Source organism: Oscarella lobularis, chromosome 3 (assembly GCF_947507565.1).
Source record: "Oscarella lobularis chromosome 3, ooOscLobu1.1, whole genome shotgun sequence".
NCBI lineage: Eukaryota > Metazoa > Porifera > Homoscleromorpha > Homosclerophorida > Oscarellidae > Oscarella > Oscarella lobularis.
Window position 1 is genome coordinate 1315800 of NC_089177.1, and position 21171 is coordinate 1336970.

Genomic DNA, 21171 nt, shown 5'->3' on the forward strand with positions numbered 1-21171 from the left:
GACCTCCGACAGACTACCTCCGACTCGTCATGATTGAGTCGACAAAATGGGTTGCAAATCGTTTTCAGCTTTTCTCACTCACATCAAAGAAGGAAAGAGTAATTCTCGATGAAATCTCTATAGATAGGTACATACTGTACTGCCAATACATGTATATAAAGACAATACAACCTGATACAACCGTACAAGCAAAAAGGCATGCTCTAGGTCAGTATACAAAAAAACACGGATCGAAGTTCAAGACCTACTACCACCAGAACCCAAATCTCAGTGGAGAGTAGCAGGGCTTCCTGCCGTTCCTGTGAACCCACGGCAGAAATGGCAAGTAAGCGCAGCGTGTTCTGCAGTAATACGCAATAGAAGAGCACAGTTCTGGCTTGGGCCCGTACCTGGACCAACAAGCTGCTGACGGAAAGTAACGCCAGTTCGGAAATAAATTCCATCGTGGGCAGAACCTCACAGGGCCGCCATTCCACGAAAACGTCCACCAATAACAAATATCGTAGCAGTGGCGAACGTAAAAAAAGTGCCAACGTAAAGGCACAAGAGGGCAAAGTGCGTACTTTGGAGAAAAAGATGGGACGAAAGAGGCAAGAGAATCCGCTCGAAATGCAAGTGACTGCTGAATTGCGTCCGTTTTTCCCTCACAAGAAACCGACTTGGAGCCGTACACAGGGAAAAATGAAAAGCCGTCGAATCGACTGTTCATTATAGTCGGGCTGCTTAATGCCGTATCTTGCAACGAGAACATATTCCAGCTTTCGTTGGCAATTTGTAAGTAACTGATGCTTGAACTTACTAGAGTATAATTGCGCGACAAACCGTTCTTGTACGTCACATTCTGAAATAAGCTTTCCGACACATACACATTGATTTGCTCACAAAAACTCTTGTTCACTTTCATCGCCAAAGCACCAATTTGAGTACAGTTGATGAAAGTGCACTTGTTATTAATAACGTTAATGCTTGACGAGTTAGTAGACATCGCATTAGCAAGTATCCAGTACGACATCGTGGAATTCACGTAACTCACGTTTCGGTAAGTTCCATTTACTTCAGAAACGTTTCCCAGAGTGGCGTTATAAAACAGCACATTTTTCAATGTTACATTTCGACGAAACACGTCCACAGTAGTCGAGTTGAAGAATGCGGAATTTACTGCCGCTTCATTAACAGAACTAACGTTTACCAAAGTCAAGTTCCAAGCTGTCACACCAAAAAAACTCATATTCAATTGAGTGTTGTTACAGAAGGAGACGTTTGAAAAACTGCTGTTGGTAAATGAATCGTTGATGAACGTAGAGTTGAGCAGTGTTGTGTTCACAATGATGCTATTCAGAAACGTAGAGTTTGACCACGAGACGTTAGTTTCCGAGCTGTTTGTCACAAAAGAGTCGACATAAGACACGTTTTGAACTTGTGCGTAGTAGCGAGATACGTTGATAGCTAAGTATTGCTGCCAAGTCCCGTTGACGTTTGCTTCAGAAATAGACGTCACATTGACTGATACCCACCTGATTGCAATCACTTCAGAAAAGCTAACGTTTGATTGAGAAACTTCAACAAACGTAACGTTCGTTACGCTGCAGTTTATCATAGAAAAATTTGAAAGCAAGGCATTGTATAGCGTCAGCTTATTAACGCGGCAGTTTCGACTAGCCACGTTAATAATAGATCCATTATAGTCCACTACAGAAGTAAGGCACCAATTAAATGTGCTCACATTAGAAACACTAACATTTGATCGACCAACATTTATCTCGGTGATATTCACCATAGTACCGTCAGTAAAACTAGAGTTAGAAACCGAGACATTTACCATGATCACATCGCCAAGAGCGATATTAATTGCCTTGTAGTAGCTCATACTCGCGTTACCAAACGAGACGTTACTCATTGTTAGATCGTGGTGGGTTACGTTGATAGCTGTATAATCGAAGAAAGACACGTTTCTCATTGTCAGATTGTAGTAGGTTGCATTGATAGTTGCATAGTTGAAGAATGACGCATTCGCAATTGTTTCATTTACCGATGTAAGGTTCACTGCTGTCAAGTTCCACGCTGTGACGTTGATGCAGCTAACGTTGAACAGAGTGGTATTAATGAGTGTATACTTGACTACAGTCATGTTAATAAACGACACATTGCTCATTCTTATACTCTGGTAGGTTGCATTGATAGCTGTATAATTGAAGAATGACGCGTTTGCAAATGTTTCATTAACCGATGTCAGGTTCACAGCTGTCCAGTTCCACGCTGTGACGTTGATGAGGCTAACGTTAAAGAGAGTGGTATTAATAAGTGTATAGTTGACCAAAGTTGTGTTAATAAACGACAGGTTTCTCATTGTTAGATTGTAGAACGTTGTGTTGATAGCTGTGAAGTTGAAAAATGACACATTTGAAAATATTTCGCTTACTGAAGTCATATTCACAGCTGTCCAGTTCCAAGCAGTAACGTTAGTGCTGCTGACGTTGAACAGTGTAACGTTAATGAACGATACGTTTCTCATTGTCAGATTGTGGTAGGTCGCATTGATAGCCCTGTACCCGAAGATCGACACATTAGTGAATGTTTGATAATTAGATGTCGTATTCACTGCTGCCCAGTTCCATGCCGTAACATTGACCCTACTGACGTTGAATAGAGTGGCATTAACCAGTGTATAGTTAGCTATAGTCACGTTAATTAACGACACATTGCTCATCCTTACACTCTGGTAGGTTGCATTGATAGCTGTATAATTGAAGATCGACACATTTGCAAACGTTTCATTTGTAGAGGTCAAGTTCACAGTTGTCCAGTTCCACACGGTGAAGTTGACGCTACTAACATTGAATAGAGTAGCATTGACAAGCGTATAGTTAACCGCACTTGTGTTAACAAACGACGCGTTTCTCATTTTCAGATGGTAGTAGGATGCATTAATAGTTGTATAGTTGAAGAATGACGCACTTGCAATTGTTTCATTAATCGATGTCAAGTTTACTGTTGTCCAGTTCCACGCAGTGACACTTGTGCTGGTAACGTCATACAGTATAGTATTAACAGAGGTAAGGTTCAATGCTGTCAAGTTCCACGTAGTCACATTGTAGATGAAATGGTTAGAAATAAGCGAGTTTATGTAAGACACGCGCTTGCAAGTCACGTTGATGAAAGTGACGTTTACTCCCAGGACGCTAGAAATTACAAGGTCATCAATGGAAGCATTGATTATTGTCAAATTCCTCAGAAAAACGTTAGTGAAACTTAGCGAGGTGGACGAGAAATTTGAAAATGTCAAATTAGAAATTTTTCCGCTGATAACAAGCGGACAGTGTTGGCCAAACAAATCTGTGTTATTCTCCACGCATGGCAAACCTATAAAATATATAATAAAGTTGTGCTTCCGGTGAAAGTGTACAAAATTTACCCACAACACGCAATATAGTTTGATTTGACTGACTGCATTGGCCCGAAGAAACACAGGTGAAAGTTCCTTCGTCAACGGGACGAACATAACGTATGTAGAGAGACTCTGACGAAACTCTGTAGTGAGGAGCATTGGTCTTTGTCAACCTGACTCGGTCACGATAAAAGAGCACGTTCGACTTAGACAGAGAGCACTGAGACAAGACAATCGAATTGTTGAAGGCCTTTCTGATGCTAGGCAGTGTAGAAGGAATGTGACACAGCAAATCGAAGTCGTTCAAAACAGACAAGGCATCGACGATAGCTGCCCATTTGCGCACCTCTCCTTCATTCGCAAGATGCTTGAGGTGATACTTGGGTACGAAAGCCACTTTCTCTTTTTGCATATTATAGAAATGGGCAACGTCTAATTCGTCGAGAACCTCTAAGGCATGATGAATACGAGCGTATTCTACGCTATACTGGCTATGCCGGCGGTAGGCGTGGAGAAATCGTTCAATTGTGTAGCGACTGCATTGTAGCAACGTCTGAGCGTGCGATGCCAGCTTCTTTAGGGCACAAGAATTCAGGTACACCGTCGGGTGACATCGTTTTGTGGAGAACTGAATGCATGGGCAGTGGTCAGGATTCACGCTGCAAGGTCCACTGTAGCGCATTCTGACAAACGTACCTGTCTTGCAAACATGTTTAAGCATGAGGCAAGGATTGGGATAGGTGCAGGCGTCAGTTCCGCACACAGGTCTGTCCTCATTCGCGTTGCACTCCACAGCTAATTTACAGCGGCAAGAGTACTCAAATCTTCCTCTGATGCGTGCCCACGTACAAGTGTAAACGCTTCCTGATGTAAGAACGAACACGCTAAATAAAGGTTTTCACAACGCAGAACTTTTCCTACTTTCAAAGGCACAGAACGGTTGTCCCCATTGGTTCAAGAGACAGAATTGAGAACCAAATTCGCAGTGGAAGCTATCACAGGGATCTAAGAATCAAGTAAAAGCGCCGTCACCTCTGCAGAAATCGCTACAGCACTTACGCGTGTCACAACCCGCCGGTTTGTGAAGGTTCAACGGCTAAATTGCGAATGACGCAATTTGAGTTTGCTTGAGAAAATACTTCCTTGCCATTACCTCGAGCGCTTTCACACCAAGAAAAAGTAGGCAAGCGAACGCAAAGAAGAGCCTCATGCTTCGCCTAGAGAGTGTTTGTACGGCAGTACGACACCTTCTGGCAAGCCTGGTGCTCACGTGAAAGAACTGGGATCACGTGCTTAAATAATTTCGCTTTATGAAATTGCCTTTGTAGCCACATTCCACTTTTTGAGAGACAGCGTTTCAACAAGCGCCATAAAAAGGATCTACGCATAAGGACGAGTCACTACGTCTCTAAAAAACGTATTTCCACACAGTGCAATACAGGGGGCTAATCTTCTGTCTTACCCAAATAGTCACTGCCGAATACGCTGGGAAATCACGTGAGAACTGCATGCTGTTCTTTTCACAAGACATGAGACCTCTTAGAGCGAGCCCTTACTAGAGCTTGCATCAATGCATGAAGCACACACTGATTAGATGGTGTGCCAATACCTGAGAGAAATTGAAAACAGTGCGCTGCACACAACGTAAATTTGGGTGTCAAGCATGCCCAAAATGCTATAACCGATTCAGCAATTGCTTTCTGAACATGCTCTTTGGAAAAAAAACGGCTTGACAAAGACGAAACTTCCTACTAGCGTTCGTTGCTTTCGATGACAGCCTCTGGAGTCAGCGATAATTAAAAGAGCGATCCAAATGAAGCAGAACCTCGCCGGGAAAGATTTCAATGCCTCGCTGAGTAGTAAAAGATTCGGAGAGGGCCCAAAAGAGGAGCGCAGGTTAGCGATAGACAGCGAGCATGCGCGTGCTTCTCTTTTTGTACGAACGTGGGCGGGGTCTACGGCACAACATACACTAAAAACCAAGAAGTGTTTGAGACATGCAAAAGCGGACGAGACTCCAACGATACAGTACAAATACAGCATGCTACAGTTTCTGCAAATTAGCTAAACTCTATCCGGTGCTATCCGGTGCTGAACCCCCCTCTTTCAACTTCGTGATTGGTTCAAAAGTATACTCTCCTGTGACAGGACACGAATTGCCACCAGAAGAGCAAACGTTAGCAACGCAATCTATTTCAGGAACACACAACCCTATATGTGTTTCAGTTAGAACGCGTACTTCATTGTATAAGCAGAGCACATTACCGTTCCTTTGCTGAGCATAAAAGCTAAAGCCAGCTTCGAGAAGCGGAACCATCGAATTTTTGCGTGCGCCGACAGGAAATACAATAGTCAGCGTGTCGTTAGACTGCCACAAACCAAAGTGGGGCAACTCATTCACGATCGACGGAGTAAAATGAAGAATTTGGGCCAATTCCTTTTCTCGAGCCACCGGCGGTAAGTTGGTCTCATCTGAAAATCGAATGCAAATATAAGATCCATGCTGGCCAAGACGCCCATTTCCGGTATGAACATCTGCAACTTCCAACTGTTTAGAAATCATCTATTACGGTAAATGCCAATAATCAGTAACAAAACGCGATCTTTTATCGTGTTGTTTGTACCTTATATTCGGAATGTTTCTCTGCCGATCGCCGTGTTCTCAGCTTGGTGGTAACGCACTGATTTCCATCCGGCTTCACAACTATTTCAGGTGCGTGATCGTTAGTTGATCTTAGATTGATTTTCACTCTCAGTTCTGTTGTAGCAGAAGGCGTTCCCGTGTCATAAAATCGAATCACAACCTATTTACGCCTCAAACTCAGAACAGAATACTCTGCACTCGGTGAGCAAATTACATAGCGCTTGATGGGATAGTTTGAGTTGGGAAGAAAGAGAGTGGGTTCGTCTTCTTGGCTAAAATAAAGAACTTGCCTTGCCAGTTCCGTAAGAACCTAAAAAAATGACCACATAATGTTTCACTACATAGTCTCAGACGGAGCTTTACAGCAATTGATGCATTTCCTTCGAATATTAGCTTCTTCGATACTTCAGTGTTTTCAAATGTCATCTACACAATTGTTTAGCAGAGATATCTTTTTCTTCCTGTTACACTTACTTTGAGATTGGATGGAACGTTTTTAACAATAAATATAAATTCGCTTTCATCCACGTAACCGGAAGGAACAGTTCTGCACAACGAAAGTTACAATTAGCATTTACAGTAATGCCATTTCTACTCTAGGTCACAAATATTACATCAGTTCAAATGATACTTTTCTCAGCCTATGATTTTCATTATCCGAGACCGAAAGCCGATGAGGGTCCGGAATAACGTATGCTCCACGAAGCTGTCCTTCACGAAACGTTATCGATAAACTGCTTGCGTCCAAGTTGACGTCAATTCCGTCGTTCACATTTTTAACAACTATAATTATCATCGCTGTTTCAGATGTCTCTCCTCCACTGTCGGTAACGTTGCAGCGAAATCGACGATCTCCAGCAGTGACCTCCTCCTTATTGTTCAAGTACTCGACAGAACGTATTATGTTCAAATAGTAATCGGTTTCGGCCAGTCCGTTTGCAAGCACGACAAACGTTTCTGCATTTCTCTGAGATATTTCGTACGAGACATTGTCTTCTTGGGCAAGACCAGAGTCTATGCGTAAACCCTCAAAACTGCCGTCCAATGCGCCATCCATATGACATTGAAGTCTACTCATTTTTGTGCTGTCAACATCAATCAATGTTGTCGTGTTGGGAGCAATAAATTTTGGATGACTATCCTCGGCAAAAACAATTTGATTAGAGCCTGAGAAATTTTCTGGAAAGAAACGCAGAGCTGGAGCGTCGTTGATCGGTATAACGTCAACCTAAAGTGACGTGACAATGTTAACTACCCATGTAATTAGGATGACTTACGGTTGAGGTGAGACTGTTCGACCACATTTCACCGTCGAACACTTTGACAGTGAACACTCTGTCGAATGAGTTTATAGAAACTTTAGCAAAACTTTCTAAAATCGAACCTGCTTGCTGACGATAAATTGAATGGCTTTGTCTCAGGGTTATAGAATTGAATACTATCCAGGTACGATTCATAGAATGATGCACTAGCGTTGCCTGTAATATTCTGAAGAAGTAATAAAACTAATTAATTTAAAGTATTCTTCTTTGAAAGAAACTTACGATCATAAGTGCGTTCTGTGTTTGCTCAAGGTCAACGTCAACTTGACCAACGTTAGAATTTGGCAAAATTATTTCTCCGGATAAATCAACGTTTTGATCATCAGAAACAATAATTTGTATTAAAGCCCTGAAATAAACAATCATCTATAGCTATATGCGATTTATCTGACTTATCTAGCTTACATAGTAAGGAAATCGCTGTCCGGATCCAAGATGCGACCGCCCTCGAAAACGTTGACCGGTGGTTCATATTGACGGTATTGGATTATAGAAGTGTTCGCCTCATGCGGAAACGTTAGCGATGGACGATCATTGATGTTCACAAGATCGACCCTGTTTGACATGAATTAAAGGAGAATACTCTTAGAGTGCATCTAATGAATACTTGACTGAAGTTGACGCTTCGTGAATTCCATCTGAAACGGTACAACTGATTCTGCGGTATAGAGAAGGGAAAATTTCTCCCCCGTGAAAATAGTAGAGCGAATTTAGGCAATCTGCATAATCTTCTGGAGCTGCTTTTCCTCTTATCCACAAATCACCAGTGTCATTCTTGCGCTACATATCAAAAAGTACTTAGTTATTATTAGAGCGAAGTGATGCATACCGAGATGTTCAATGCTCTGCAGTTATTGGCAAAAATATACTCCTTATTTGCATCAAAACTGCTGCTTGGAGCAGATACTATCACGCAGTGGGCAAACTCAAGTTTGTGGCTACAAACAAAGATTATTAGTAGAGTTTACATGCATGTAACGTACGTAGAGTAGGTAGCGGAAGGTAAGGACTAAGAAGACTCTTTCATATAAAAACGAAAAAAAATCTAAACAAGAGACTAAGTTCTGCAGAGGCACCACCGCATACATGGCTGAGACTTTATGAAAAATTTACCTTGGATTACACGCATGCCTCGGTACAGCAGATACTGTAATTGGATATGAAGCAACTGACTTACAATAAAACATTGTCAGCATCGGAAATTGTCAAGTTGTACTGAAACACGTTTACACTGTGATGATCCCCTTCTGAAAATTGCAAAGGTATGTCTACAAAAAAAACGTTTGATTTATTACGCACACTTTCTTGATATCTATTTCAATTAGGCGACCTCTGGTGTTGAAAATAATTGGCGCATTTTCGTTTTGTCCAATATGCTGAATAGCTACAGAAATTGCAGGTGACGTCTCTTTGTATACGTCGGTCACAATCAGCGACACATTTCTAAAATTTGAATAAAGAAGCATCAGCGTGTGTGCAACATACACTACGTAACAGGTGTAGTGACGCACCTAATTAAGTAGTCCGAAGGATTTTGATGAACATACGCAAGTGCTGAAAGAAAAACATTCAAATCAAGATTTTCGGTTCGAGAGAACGTGTAGACCAGAGTGCTGCAAAGAAATCGTGTTTATCGTAATATAGACATAGGACAGCGCGGTCTATACTCATCTCCTAATGGAGCAACGTTATTAGATGGCTTGCCATTAGACAAGAGCTCCTGTTCCGAAACCCTTCCTAAATTTAGAGCTGCACTTCTCGCCTCGGTTATCTAATGAAATGCAAACAATCATCAGTTGTAAGAAAGAAGAAGAGTTACAACGAAAATGTACGGTTTCGATGTCCGAATGGATGTTTACAACACCCGAAAGCGTCACTTGCACAGATTCCCAGCCCTAAATTCAACCCTAATCAATTAAGATATACAAAAATGAAATTCTTTAGGATTACGTTATTTCCTAAATCTCCACTAACGAATTTGTGCGGATTGGGTATCAGCCATAGAATTGTATTTGGAGCGGAATATTGCAACGTGATATCTTGCAGAAAATTGGGTGAACCGAAGTGAAGAACTTGGACTGAACAAAACACTAATAAAAAGAAAATAAACTCTCCAGCGTTCCTCTCTTTATTTCATGCAACGCTTACGCCTGCACCGAGGAAAGGGCAAATCCCATAATCCACCCTCTAAGCAAGTAAGCTCTGTCTCTCCGCACGCAGTTAGATTTTTCTTGCAACCGAAAATGGATTTGGTTCCTGAAGTTCTGACGCTCACGTTGCCCATAAATGATGCATCAGGCAACGGACAAATGCCTAATAAATTAAAGCAAAATTACCATTTGGAGAAATAAATGACCGTAAACTAAAGTGCTACTTTACACATAGTTGCACGACCAAGAACTCCTTATAAACTACCAATAGCTCTAAATAGAATATTTTACGTAAATGAGTACTCACATGTTAGATTGCTTCCTGTCCAAATAGCGCTATCAGTGCACTCGCGCCACTTTTCGCCCACAAAAACACCATTTTCATAACAGGGATGGGTAGCAGTTGTACCTCTGTAATGAATAGTGTCACTGTATTTTATAGCATAAAAATCGTGTGGCTTCTCCAACAAAGAACATCCAAGACAGTCATTGAAATTGACGGGAGACGGTGAACTCCAGCGGCTATTGACGTGATAGAATATTTCTCCATGGCTAACGTTATTATCAACGAGTTTTCCAGTGGCAAGAATGATATGAATGCTTCCGTTTGCGACGTAGTCGATATTTTGTCGAATTATAAATATCATTTCGCCGTTTACTGTAGTAGCATCGGAATCGAGAATCGTCGTGTCGTTTGCAATTATCATCGGTTCTCCGTAAAATGAAGCTTTGCGTTTCTGAACTTGTAGAGATCCGTCTCTCAAACTGAAGAAGGCTGTGACGATATCAGAATTGCACATCGTCCCGTTCACGCTGAGTCCAATGCCTATCCAGAAGTCTCCAACACTTCTTTTTATTTCTGTTGTTAGCACAGATTTGTTCGGATTGTACGACCATCTTTCTGTCATAGTAACGGAATAGCTACCAGCCTCGCTTCCTTCCATATCGCAGCTACGCCCTAAATGCAAATAACAATAGTGAATATTTTACCACTGTCTAAAACTTTCTAAATACATGTAGTATTGGCAATAGTTTGGCTTATGTTGCACAACTCGCCATAGTGTCCGTTGAAACAACTGCACACAAATCCACGTTCGTTTGAAGTGCAATCTCCATGAACACATGGATCCATGGCACAATAATTAAAGCCAATAATAACTTGTGCAATAGCTGAAGTGGCGTTTTCATCATCCGTTGCCGCGCATTCGATCACCCGATTACCGGGTGTCAGAAGGCTCTGATCGTTGTGAAAGTAGTAAATAGACATAACGGCGGACCTGTAGTTTCTGACGGATGCCAGCCCGTTAATTATTAAAGTAACAGTGTCTGACTCAGAGCGGTTGAGGTCAACGCTGAGGTTGTAGAGAGTTGTAAGAGTCTCGTTTACTCCAATGATTTCGAGAACGCCATCTGTCGCATTTTGAAGAAGACAGGTAAACTGTCTCAAATTCGTGCCGTCGACATCTTCCAGTGTTGTCGTATTTGGAAACACCATGAGCGGTAAGCCTTTTCGAAACGTTGCAAAAGAAACAAGGGATTCAGAAGTAGGAAAAGCATAAGGATTAGATTCGGGGTTAAACTGAAGAATTGGAGCATCATTAACAGAAATAACAGTAACCTATAGAACACACGTTATACCGAGAGACATCTAGACCGAACACAAAGCCAAACCATTGTTTGAATGACGTTAGAAGATAATTCGTTGTCAAAAACTTGAAGTGTAAACAACCTTATGTAAAAGACAGTTAAATCACATATCATAGTTTATTAGGCTCCAACCTGTCTTCAGAGGTAAGTCTGAAGGGTTTTTCATCGCTGCTTTGAAACAGTAATCCGCGAAAGAAAGATTGATATTCTTTTGTAGTTGCGTTCCCGGTCACATTCTTTCCAAATAGACGTATGTACTTTACACTAGAATTGTACACGCGCGAAAATTTCTTACCCATTCAACCTCTTCATCGCTTTCGACGATGGCGATTTCTAGCTTAGATGATTCAGTAGAGAAAACGACGCTGTCGTTCCTTTCGTTTTGCTGTGCGTTCCTGTGCAGCCCCAGCGCTTTTACACGAGCTCTATTAATTAATAACGTATAGCACCAATAACATGAACTGCGATTCTTACTTTTGAATAAAACTGTCTTCATCCGATATTGCAAGTGACTCAAATACGGCCACCGGATTACCATACTGAACGTATGTCTCGGAACGTTCTGTTGCATTTCCGTTAATTTTTAGCGATGGAGGGTCGTTTACATTGAAAAGATTGATTCTACATAAAGTGAGAACAATTATATTAGCCGCTAAAACAAATCTAGATTCTACCTGATGGTTGCAATTCCAACGTGTATTCCGTCAGAAAGAGAACACTTAACGTCTCGCCGAATTAGGGGAGAAACTTCTCCAAGGAAATCGTATTCAAGCGAATTAAAACATCGCTCGTAAGCTTGGCTATTATTGGAGCCAGTTATTGTCAAGGTGCCATTGACAGTATAATACTAAAGAAGTTGGGGAAAAAATCAGAATTGTATAAATTTAATTAGGGTACATGTTAACATTACGTTTGTAGTAAAATAAGGACAATCAGCGCGCAGGATGTCTCTTTCCGGTAAATACGAAGAATCTTCAACTGCAACTGCAGTCAAACTGCAAAATCCGTTTGAAAACTCTAGACTGATAAGCAAATAAACTAAAATTCCGAACTATTTTAATTGCCGTTTACGTCTCGTGATCGGCGTCAAAAATTTCAAGAGGTTTTTGAAACAGAGTTATTGGGCCTTCGCTTTCCGTAAAATTGATCGCTTGGTCTAGCCATTTTGAAAACATTACAGGAGAAATTCGTTGTAGCGTCTTTCTTACGATTGGGAGTTAGCACTGGACTGCTGTCGTTTATTGCAGAATGCTGTACAGTAATGTGTACTTTTGACGATTTTCGGTCGTAGATGTCAACAACAAAAACAGTCAAATTTCTTCTCAAAAAAGTGAAATACAGGTGCACCGTCATCTATGTCTTGCTCACCTTTCAAGATAGTCAGTTGGACTGCTATCTTTGTAAGCGAGAGTAAAAAGAAAGGCCGAGATGTTGAGTTTGCCGTATCGATTGAAGGTATATATTACTCGACTTCAAGGATCAATATAAAAAAGTATTCTAAATATCGTACTTTTCTTACTCAAGCTGAAACGAAACCGACGAAGAATTTGCATGTCCGCTGGGTGAAAAATCCGCTTCACTGACTCGCGATGAATTGATGGCAAGTTGTTTATCATGAACAATCTATAACAATACATATCAGAGCCGTATGCCATTCTGTGTCGACTATACTACCTCTTCATCACTAGAGCTGGAGTTTCTCATTCCCTTCAAGCAAACGATGACACTTTTCCAACCCTAAACAAAAACGGTCAAAAAATTAAAAAAAAACAATTTTCTTCACCTCGTCTCCAAGTTTTCCCGTGTTCAATACGATTGACTCTGGAAATAGCCAGAGTACCGATCCTGCTGTCGTATACTGAAGGTTAATTGGCACATCACTATCATCCACAGTAATGTTTTGCACGTTGCAAAACACTAATCGTTAGTAAAACAGAAAAAATGCAACCAAACCTAATAATGAACTATCACGGAATCTTACGTTTGCAGTCTGGATATGGATAATCCCATTCGCCATCGGCTTGACATGTCAGCTGATTTTTTCCACAAACCTCAAGCCCATCCTCACAACGAAAGGTAACGTCGCTACCCAAAATTAGGTCAGACCCTTGGACAAACGCAATGTTTGCAGAACCGTTTGCCGGCACCACAGGATCTCCGCACGGCTCTTGAAATAAAGACATTATTACAATTCGTCGACTTTGCGGACACCGGACAGTGACTTACTCACGCATCGAGGCTCAGCTCCTGTCCAAATTCCACTCACGCATTGCCTCGATTGATTGCCTAACAACAAGTGAGTACCGTTGCAAGAGTACGTGGCAATCACTCCGTCGGATAGAAAATTGTCACTGTATTCAATCGGATGAGAATTGACTATACTTTCCAAATCCGAGCATCCGAGGCAACGTGTTCGGAAGTTGATTATTGTTGGTGACGAGAACTGGTAACTGACGTGAAAGTCTGAGCTGCTTGCATTGTGCAGGCCACTAGCCAAGATGAAGAATGCGTTTCCAACGAGAAAATTCTCAACGTCTTCCAAGTTCGAACTGCTGAGGTTGCGTGTTATTACCACGTGCATTGTGCCGTTAATAATCCACTCTTCTGCCTTGAAAACTTTCGAATGATTCAAATAAACTGTCGATTTCCTATCGATTGACGAGACTTTGTCTCGTACGTGAAGAGACCCATCCAACTGATCGAAGTAGACTACTGACCAGTCTACCAACGTTCTGTCTGACGTATTGGTACTTAAACCAAAGCCTATCCAATAAGATTCGTTTCCATTGATCGGTCGTTTGATTTCGACTGTCAACGATTGTTCTGCGAAGTTGTATAGCCAACGAGATTCAAGGCAGGATGATGGTACACTTGGCTTGTTGCATCCGTACATGCTGCAGTCATTCCCTATAAAAGTAATCAGAGACTTCATAAAAAGAAAGCAATTGATTAGACAATTTTTATTACATTTCAAAGAAGGCTTCTCAATTTCGCACAAATCGCCTTCGAATTCATCTGAGCAATTGCAGTAGAATCCATTTCCATCCAAGATGCATGTACCGTTGTTGATACAAGGATTAGACACGCAGTAGTTGAGATCGATTTCGCAAAGAGAGCCGTTGAAACCGAAATTGCATAGACACTCGAACTCACCGGAGCCCGGCTGACTGCCTTCTTTCAAGACACATCGGCCGTTGGAGGTACAGGGACAGTCGACGAGACGAATTTCGGGAGAGTATGCCTCGCTCGTTCCGTTGCATTCGTCGACGGCAATAAAGGAAACGTTGTACGTTTCATTGCGGCTCGCATTGTGCGGTATAAACCACGTCCAAAGTCCATCACCGGAAAAGTTGAAAGCGTTTCCGTCAAAATCAACAACTTCGAACTGCACGGAACGATTCTCGGGATCATTCACCGACAAGTTGAACTGAAATTCATATCCCCGTAGCAATGACAACGCGCCATCTGACGTGATCGTCGGATTTTCATTATCTATAATAGCAAAATGGGATCAATTGCAGGCCAACGTGCCCACGGCCTCGCGCTTAGAGGTCGTTCGCTGCGCAATCGCGTATTGTGTCAAGCAGAAATTTTCGAAACGTACCTAAATTTTACTGAAGGATTGCAAAAAATCGTCATCGTGTTAGATGCTATATACGCTGAAAAGCGCTATTCTGTGCTAACCTGTTCTTTCGCTGAAAGCCGTTTCATTTGCTTGAGGCAAGCACTGCTGACACCAATCAAGTGGATTCGCTTCCCTGTCTGCAAAGCAGTGGCCTCGAATCAAACACGTGTTATTCTGCGAAAAACTATAAGTAAGCAAACATTACTTTCAATTTCGATTTCACCTTTCTGACGCAACTTCCCGCCTCAGGACAGTCATAGCAAACAGAATCAAAAGCCGAATACGCCAGCGCATTGCTGAACACTCTGCCGTCAACAGTAACGCGGACTGAAAGGTGATCAACCGGCTCCGTTTCGACTTCAACAGATTCCTCTGGCTGCACCCTTGAAAGCGGCAATGCGCAAGTCACTTCGTAAATACTTTGGAACTGTGAGAAGACTTGAAACTCTTCTCCGGTTTCCTGAATTCAAAGACAGCTTACACATAAAGAAGGATCTTTTTGACATAGGCGTACCTGTCGTTCTACTATGCAAGACAAATTTTCGTTGTTCAAGAAGCCCTCTCCTACTACAAAAGCCGTACGACATGGTTTCAGCCTTCGATCGCATAGGCCGTCGTTTGTGAACGTTATGAGAGTGGGCGCTGCGTTCGAGTCAATGGAACAGTCTGGACCGGTGAAGTTGGTCTCACATATGCACGTCGAGTTGACGCATTGACCGCGATTACTGCAATCTCGTGGACACACAGATGACGCGATTATGGGCGGAAGAGACGGCTGAGCAAGAAATATTTGACTTGCGTCCACTGACGTGTCATTCGTAATTGTTATGTTGGGTTTCCAGTAGTCCACGTCGTTAGCCAAACTTTCCTCGCACTGCTGCAGTACCGAATCCAAATAAGCACTTGCAGTAGACAAGTCGTCGGACAACTATAAACAAAGATTTTTACAGCGACGTGAATGAGAAAAAAAATTGCCACACAACTTACTTTGATGTCCTCTACGCACGATGCAATAGTATCGTTGGAAATTGTATTAATAACGCCGTCTTCTATGCACGCTTTTGCAACCGGCGATGCTGTCAAAACACGGCTACATTCGTCTACAGCCGCGCGTTCAGTGATGTTGTTCGGCGTTGGAAATCGAAATACAGGTGGCTCCGCCGTCGGATCGAACACGAAATCGTAGTCGTCATCGACGTCATCTTCGTCGGTCGGTACGTCGTCTGGCCCGGCAACAGCACGCTTGCTTCGCAGATCTTGCCCAACTTCTGTCCACTGATTGCCGGCAAAAGCTTTCGCTTGAATTACAATGGGCCGATTTGGACACGCGGACAGTATTGATTTCGTTGGTCCTTCACATGCGCAAAATTTGTTGATCGTAGGATTGTTCTCTATGTCCGTGTTTCCGCCTTCTTCTAAACCTTCAACGACACTAGAGTCAAATAAGTTTTCCTTTTCTGATACTCTGTGTGAAAGAAATAAAATGTCGAAAAATACTCTCAAATTGAATGCAAACCTCCACGTGTCAATAAAAGCCTTTTTCGCAATCGATCCTGGATCTTTTGCATACATCACCTCATCAGAACCTATCATATCGTCGCTCTTGTCTCCGTTATTGTTACCGCACAATCCTTTCGTCTTTCCGTGGTCTTCTTCGGACACGCGAACATAGACGCTCATTCCCCAAAAGCTGGCGTCAACTTTGATCGCAGCACCCGATGGAAGTTGAATCTGGCAAAATGATACTTTTATCGGGAGGATAAAAAGTACCGACGGTGCGAGAACTCGTGTATATTTTTCACCCAAGAAGCGGTCTACTACCTGGTATACCATGCGCATAGTGGCTCTATATAATATATTCCCACCTTAAACTGCGTTCCTGAAGGATTTTTGTAGACCCCAAAGCCTTCTTGTAATGAACCTTTGCTGTGCTTTCGAACTCTTGGCGGTATGTTGCGAATTTTTGACTGAGGGTCTCGCTGTTGCCAAAAGCATTGATCAATTGATAGGACGTCGTTGCCCTCTCGTACAATCACACCACAGTGGCAGCTCACAGTGGTGTATGCTTGGCGACAGGTCCAAATTCTTGACTGAATCTGTGCAAAACAAAGACTTACTGCAGGCAATAAAAAACATTGCATGTACACATATGTATAAATGGCTAGCGATGCTGATTTCCAAGCAAAAACTGAATGATCCATACCTCTAAGACTCCCATGGTTCGCGTCACGGTTGGGTTTCTTACAAGCCAAAAATCTCCAACGCCGTAATAATGATAATAGCTTAAAATAACGGTTGCAAATGATTAGGAGGACTATAGGACTATAGCTTTTCTTACTCTTTGTCAAATGTGGTGAAATGAGGATCTCCCGTTCCATAGCAAAATGCAGACTTTACATTGCGTGAGGTAACCTATAAAAGCAAGAACGCAGAACAGAATTATAGGTGCTTTTTATAGACAATGTAGTAGTAGTGAATCGTACTCTCATAGACTTTCTACTCATAAGAAGCCATTCATATGGCGTCCTCTTTTCAGAAATATCTTCAAGAACAGCGTCTGTGCCCACTTCGATTATATGGTCTTGTTCACCGTCTTCAAATTGATCTTTGACGCATGAAATTAGGAAGGACTGAGGAGTATTCCAATTATTTGTTTCAAAACGCATTCCGCAGACAGACGTAACAACGTCGGCTTGGCCCGCAAATTTCTGGTTTCTGATGGCAATGTCTAAATGACAAGTATTAGAGCCTTCACAAACCACTGGCACAGTTGGCTTGACAACAACTTCAAAAAGGTTAATCTCATCCTTTTCGCTCATTATTAAAGTCATTGGGTCTACCTAAAGAAATTTGTATTCATTACTCAAACTTCTACGGCAAGATGCGTCTATTATTTAATTAGTAACTGTTCTGCTTCTTACTGATAGTCCAGCAAAAAATGCCGAGCTCCTTAGCTCAGGAGAGGCATCATCTTGATCTTTAAATTTAGCTTCGACAATGCAAACAAGCTGCAAGATCAAGAAATAGTTAAAATATAAAAAATCAAATTTTATCTTACATGAAAACCGAATACAACCTCTTTCAAAGAGCCAAATATATCGCTCAATGAAACCTCATCGAGCGTTTCGTCTCCAAAACCAGACGTTGGTAGTGCTGGTAGGTTGGGTTTCTCCACATCTGTCTCCCATTTAAAGTTATAATGAACATTTTCGTCGGGACCAAAGATCTGGCATTGAAATACGACTTCGTCGTGGTTTGTCGCTACATTTCTAGACGTGGCCGTAAGAAGGGGCTTGTGCTGTAGTGTTGGATACTTATCTAAAGTATCAATTGAGTTTACTAGAACGCTTAAATATTGCATACCAACACACTCCTCTCCTTGAACTATTTGATTCGTAGCACAGGTTGGTGCACCTTACAAAATAAATTAAAGAGAAACAGTAAAACAATTTCAAATGGTTATACTTGAGCAATAAGCGATGGAGCAGGCTATAGGGACGGTTAGATAATAGATTATCTCATTGCCGCACAACCGAGCGCAAAGGTCTTGGGAAAAGAAGCAACAATCAATAAAGTTGATGCATCCTTTGAGTTTTTTGGTTTCTCCCTCAACCGTCGGCGGATCGTCTGTAACACTTATAGGAGCAGTGGTGCCGCAGCGACCAACGTCGACGCACTGATCGACACCGCCAACAGGTTTTCGCACAGGAATGGTAAACGTATTGTTGCTCTCGACGTCGATGAAACGATACCACTCCCCCCCTTGGAGATGCGTATCGCAGATTTCCTCCCCAGCGACCACTACCGTGTCTACTCCTCTATTCAGGACTTTCGGAATCTTCAGCTTATCTTCAACTGTAAGGCAAAAAAAGACAAAGGAATGAAAAGGACAATCATATATCAAAGGTAAGGGTGTCGCTAGATATTTTTACAAAAAACAAAAATTCTGATTATCGTAAACTTTTAAGTTGCCATGCTTCACAAATTGTACTTGCACAACACAGACGCAAAAAAGTAAGTTGCTTTTTATTTCCGCCCTATTTAGTGGTAAGAGAAGTCTATTATTGTTTCTAGGTTAGAAAAAAAGAAAAAAATCGTGTCTCAACAGCCTGAAACTTGGTACTCGTCTCGAAGCGCAAAGTTCGTATGCACAAATGAAGAAAATACGTACGTGTCAAGCATGGATCGTTGGCGACGGTGACAATAGGGCAGTCAAATGAAGATGTTGTTCCAAAGCAAACTGCAAAACAAAGATTACCGACTTTAAACTCATTACTACAAGAGCTATGCAAATTAATTAAATAATTAATTAATAAACAAACTCCCTTAGCCCCAGACCCTTCGCCGAAGGTGGCCGGATGGAAACCCCCGCCCCAAAAGGCTAGCTGGGTGTAAAAGGTTATTTAACAAAACGGATCCATGGGCCCTCGCCTATTCGAACATCACATATCCGAATCTTCGTCCTATATTATATAAAGCTTTCGCGCCACGTGATCTAAAGTAGGTGTGCCATTGGGCGTGCCACGCTTGCACAAGCCTATCATGTGCGCTAAAATAATAATCCACTACATTCGAGCTGCTTCACAAGCGGGAAAAGGGTCTTTGACCCTTTTTAGACGCCTGTTACTTTGCGCGCATAACACCTCCGAATCCCAATAAATAGCGCATAAAGACGGCACGATGGCCGGTTCTGCCATTATAATTTGGGTTCGTGTTGCGAGCATTACAGGGGGACAGCTTGTCAGGGCATGCAATTAGCCATTGCTAGCGGCATGGGCGTGCACCGGTAATAGAATGTGCATCGTTCACTCGGTTGCCGCGCACGTCCGTGGCTCCGTGCGCTCGATCGATTTCTCACGGAGTCACTGAATAAAGCAGAACGCGCGTTTGAACTACATGGGTCTGTCACCGCGTCAGCCTAATGCATGAATGATGATGATCGTTTCGCCAACAAAAAAATGGCCTGGCAGAAAGGACTCTGATAGAAAGGATTCCTACGCCGCTCATGTTTCGGCTTACGGGAAGCTGCTACTGTTTTTAGGTCAATGCCGCAGAATCGAGCTAAAATAGGGAAATGCTACAATTAAGTGCATGCACTATACGTACCGCAGGCAAGGAGAAAAGTGAAAAGGTTGCTGCTCATTTCTCCACGTGCTCGCGTCGTCAGGAATCAACGACGCGCTAAACAATGAATCGATACCGGTGCGTCTAGAGACTTTGTCTGCTCCAGATCATCCAACAGACTGCGTAACCAGATGCAGAAATAGAATACCGAACTTGAAACCTCCCCATATCTTGGAGAAACACGGTCATAGCCAGCGGGGAGCTTTAGGACGGCCTCGCCAAATGCCAACCTGAAAAACAAAACATGCGTGTAAAAGCTGGCACACTCTTACGCGCGTGCATGCACTCAGGACGCTACACACTCGGCGCCGTATCTTATCAGGCTCCGAATTTTATCCAAACGAAGGAAGCACATGCATACTTTTAGTAGGAATACGGGTTATCAATAAGATTAGGAGGACACTCGACAAAAACGCAAAGCAAAAGTAAAACCTATGTAGTCTAACAGTAAAGCGAATTCGCGTGAGGCTGAGGGCCGGAACAACATATCACATTTTGTTGTCGCACACTTGCGCCCGCGGCCTTTAGAAAGGCACTCTACCGTGTGTGGGCTCGCGCATACAGTGTAAATATTCTAATCTTACAATCTGCCTTCTTTCCGTCGTAAGTCATGCAAAAACGATTCCGAGTTGCGCTCGCCGCGAAATTGATTCCGAAAGCATTTCTTGCGGTTTCGTTGCGTCTATGCACCGAGGCTCGATCCGCGGTCACCGTTTCGCCATGGTTTTACCATGGTTTCACTCAAAGGTTCGTCGTTTACAACTGCCCAGGCAAACAAGAAAGCAATTTATGTCTGTTCGGGTTCCTGCTCCCTGGCCTGGGCTGGCTCCTGTCACTACTCCATATGTGAGTGAGTGAGTGTCCGCACAGATTCTAGAAAGAGAGGGATTAGAAACGCCAGTACATTGAGTGGATCCATGCTCGCCTCGGCCACGCCCCCTTATCGGTTGTGACCCCGCTCAAGAAACGCCCGATTTCTCCGAATCCGAAGGTTCTCTAGCCTTCTAGGCAACTCGAAAAGGTTACTAAGGGTGTAAATAATGCTTCTAAATGTAGCTTTTACAAGCGACGGATCCCTAAAGCCCGTTTTTTCAACATGCGACTTTGTGTAGCTTTCCTGATCGTTCTGCAGGCTTTCGGAACCGCAAAGTACATTCTAACTCTAGGCTAACGACGTCAAAGTGCAACTGACATCTTCAAAAGCATCTGCGTTTCACGATTGTCGAGACGAAGACGATTTTCGAGCATGCACCCTTCTTACGAGGGTACAAATT

The 21171-nt window shown here is 42.6% G+C and overlaps 3 protein-coding genes across 6 annotated transcripts; all 3 read right to left on the reverse strand.

Moving 5' to 3' along the window:
* Positions 1-137: 137 nt before the first annotated feature.
* Positions 138-5282, reverse strand: LOC136184754 (protein PF3D7_1417600-like). 4 transcript variants are annotated; one of them, XM_065971717.1, is made up of 8 exons: positions 5138-5282; positions 4995-5085; positions 4848-4940; positions 4539-4793; positions 4445-4481; positions 4307-4390; positions 3413-4249; positions 138-3360 (listed from the first exon to the last, which is right to left on the reverse strand). In XM_065971717.1, the coding sequence occupies exons 4-8, from the start codon at positions 4593-4595 to the stop codon at positions 248-250; spliced, it is 4128 nt and encodes a 1375-aa protein (XP_065827789.1). In that variant the 5' UTR covers positions 4596-4793; positions 4848-4940; positions 4995-5085; positions 5138-5282; the 3' UTR covers positions 138-247. The 4 variants fall into 4 exon arrangements, with proteins under 4 accessions (XP_065827789.1, XP_065827791.1, XP_065827790.1 ...); XM_065971719.1 differs by having other exon boundaries at positions 4539-4602; positions 4656-4793; positions 4848-5282; XM_065971718.1 differs by having other exon boundaries at positions 4539-4765; positions 4848-5282.
* Positions 5283-5385: 103 nt separating this feature from the next.
* Positions 5386-16991, reverse strand: LOC136184386 (uncharacterized). Its single transcript, XM_065971278.1, has 44 exons — positions 16977-16991; positions 16639-16869; positions 16290-16504; positions 15761-16238; positions 15288-15701; positions 14997-15233; positions 14833-14947; positions 14116-14640; positions 13375-14055; positions 13130-13315; positions 12932-13065; positions 12823-12885; positions 12668-12771; positions 12517-12618; positions 12357-12466; positions 12220-12304; positions 12059-12170; positions 11823-11995; positions 11623-11769; positions 11444-11573; positions 11281-11384; positions 11173-11230; positions 10516-11119; positions 9809-10459; positions 9500-9664; positions 9302-9441; positions 9184-9246; positions 9019-9122; positions 8863-8964; positions 8682-8794; positions 8529-8619; positions 8181-8289; positions 7959-8131; positions 7757-7906; positions 7574-7700; positions 7414-7517; positions 7307-7364; positions 6644-7257; positions 6504-6576; positions 6393-6455; positions 6244-6339; positions 6010-6189; positions 5651-5948; positions 5386-5596 (listed from the first exon to the last, which is right to left on the reverse strand). The coding sequence occupies exons 1-44, from the start codon at positions 16989-16991 to the stop codon at positions 5457-5459; spliced, it is 8637 nt and encodes a 2878-aa protein (XP_065827350.1). The 3' UTR covers positions 5386-5456.
* A 354-nt stretch (positions 16992-17345) lies between these two features.
* On the reverse strand, positions 17346-20755 carry LOC136184387 (von Willebrand factor D and EGF domain-containing protein-like). Its single transcript, XM_065971279.1, has 9 exons — positions 20482-20755; positions 19880-20127; positions 18945-19013; positions 18239-18628; positions 18137-18187; positions 17832-18091; positions 17695-17781; positions 17386-17613; positions 17346-17354 (listed from the first exon to the last, which is right to left on the reverse strand). Exons 2-9 carry the CDS (start codon positions 19914-19916, stop codon positions 17346-17348), a joined length of 1131 nt encoding a protein of 376 aa, XP_065827351.1. The 5' UTR covers positions 19917-20127; positions 20482-20755.
* Positions 20756-21171: the final 416 nt, after the last annotated feature.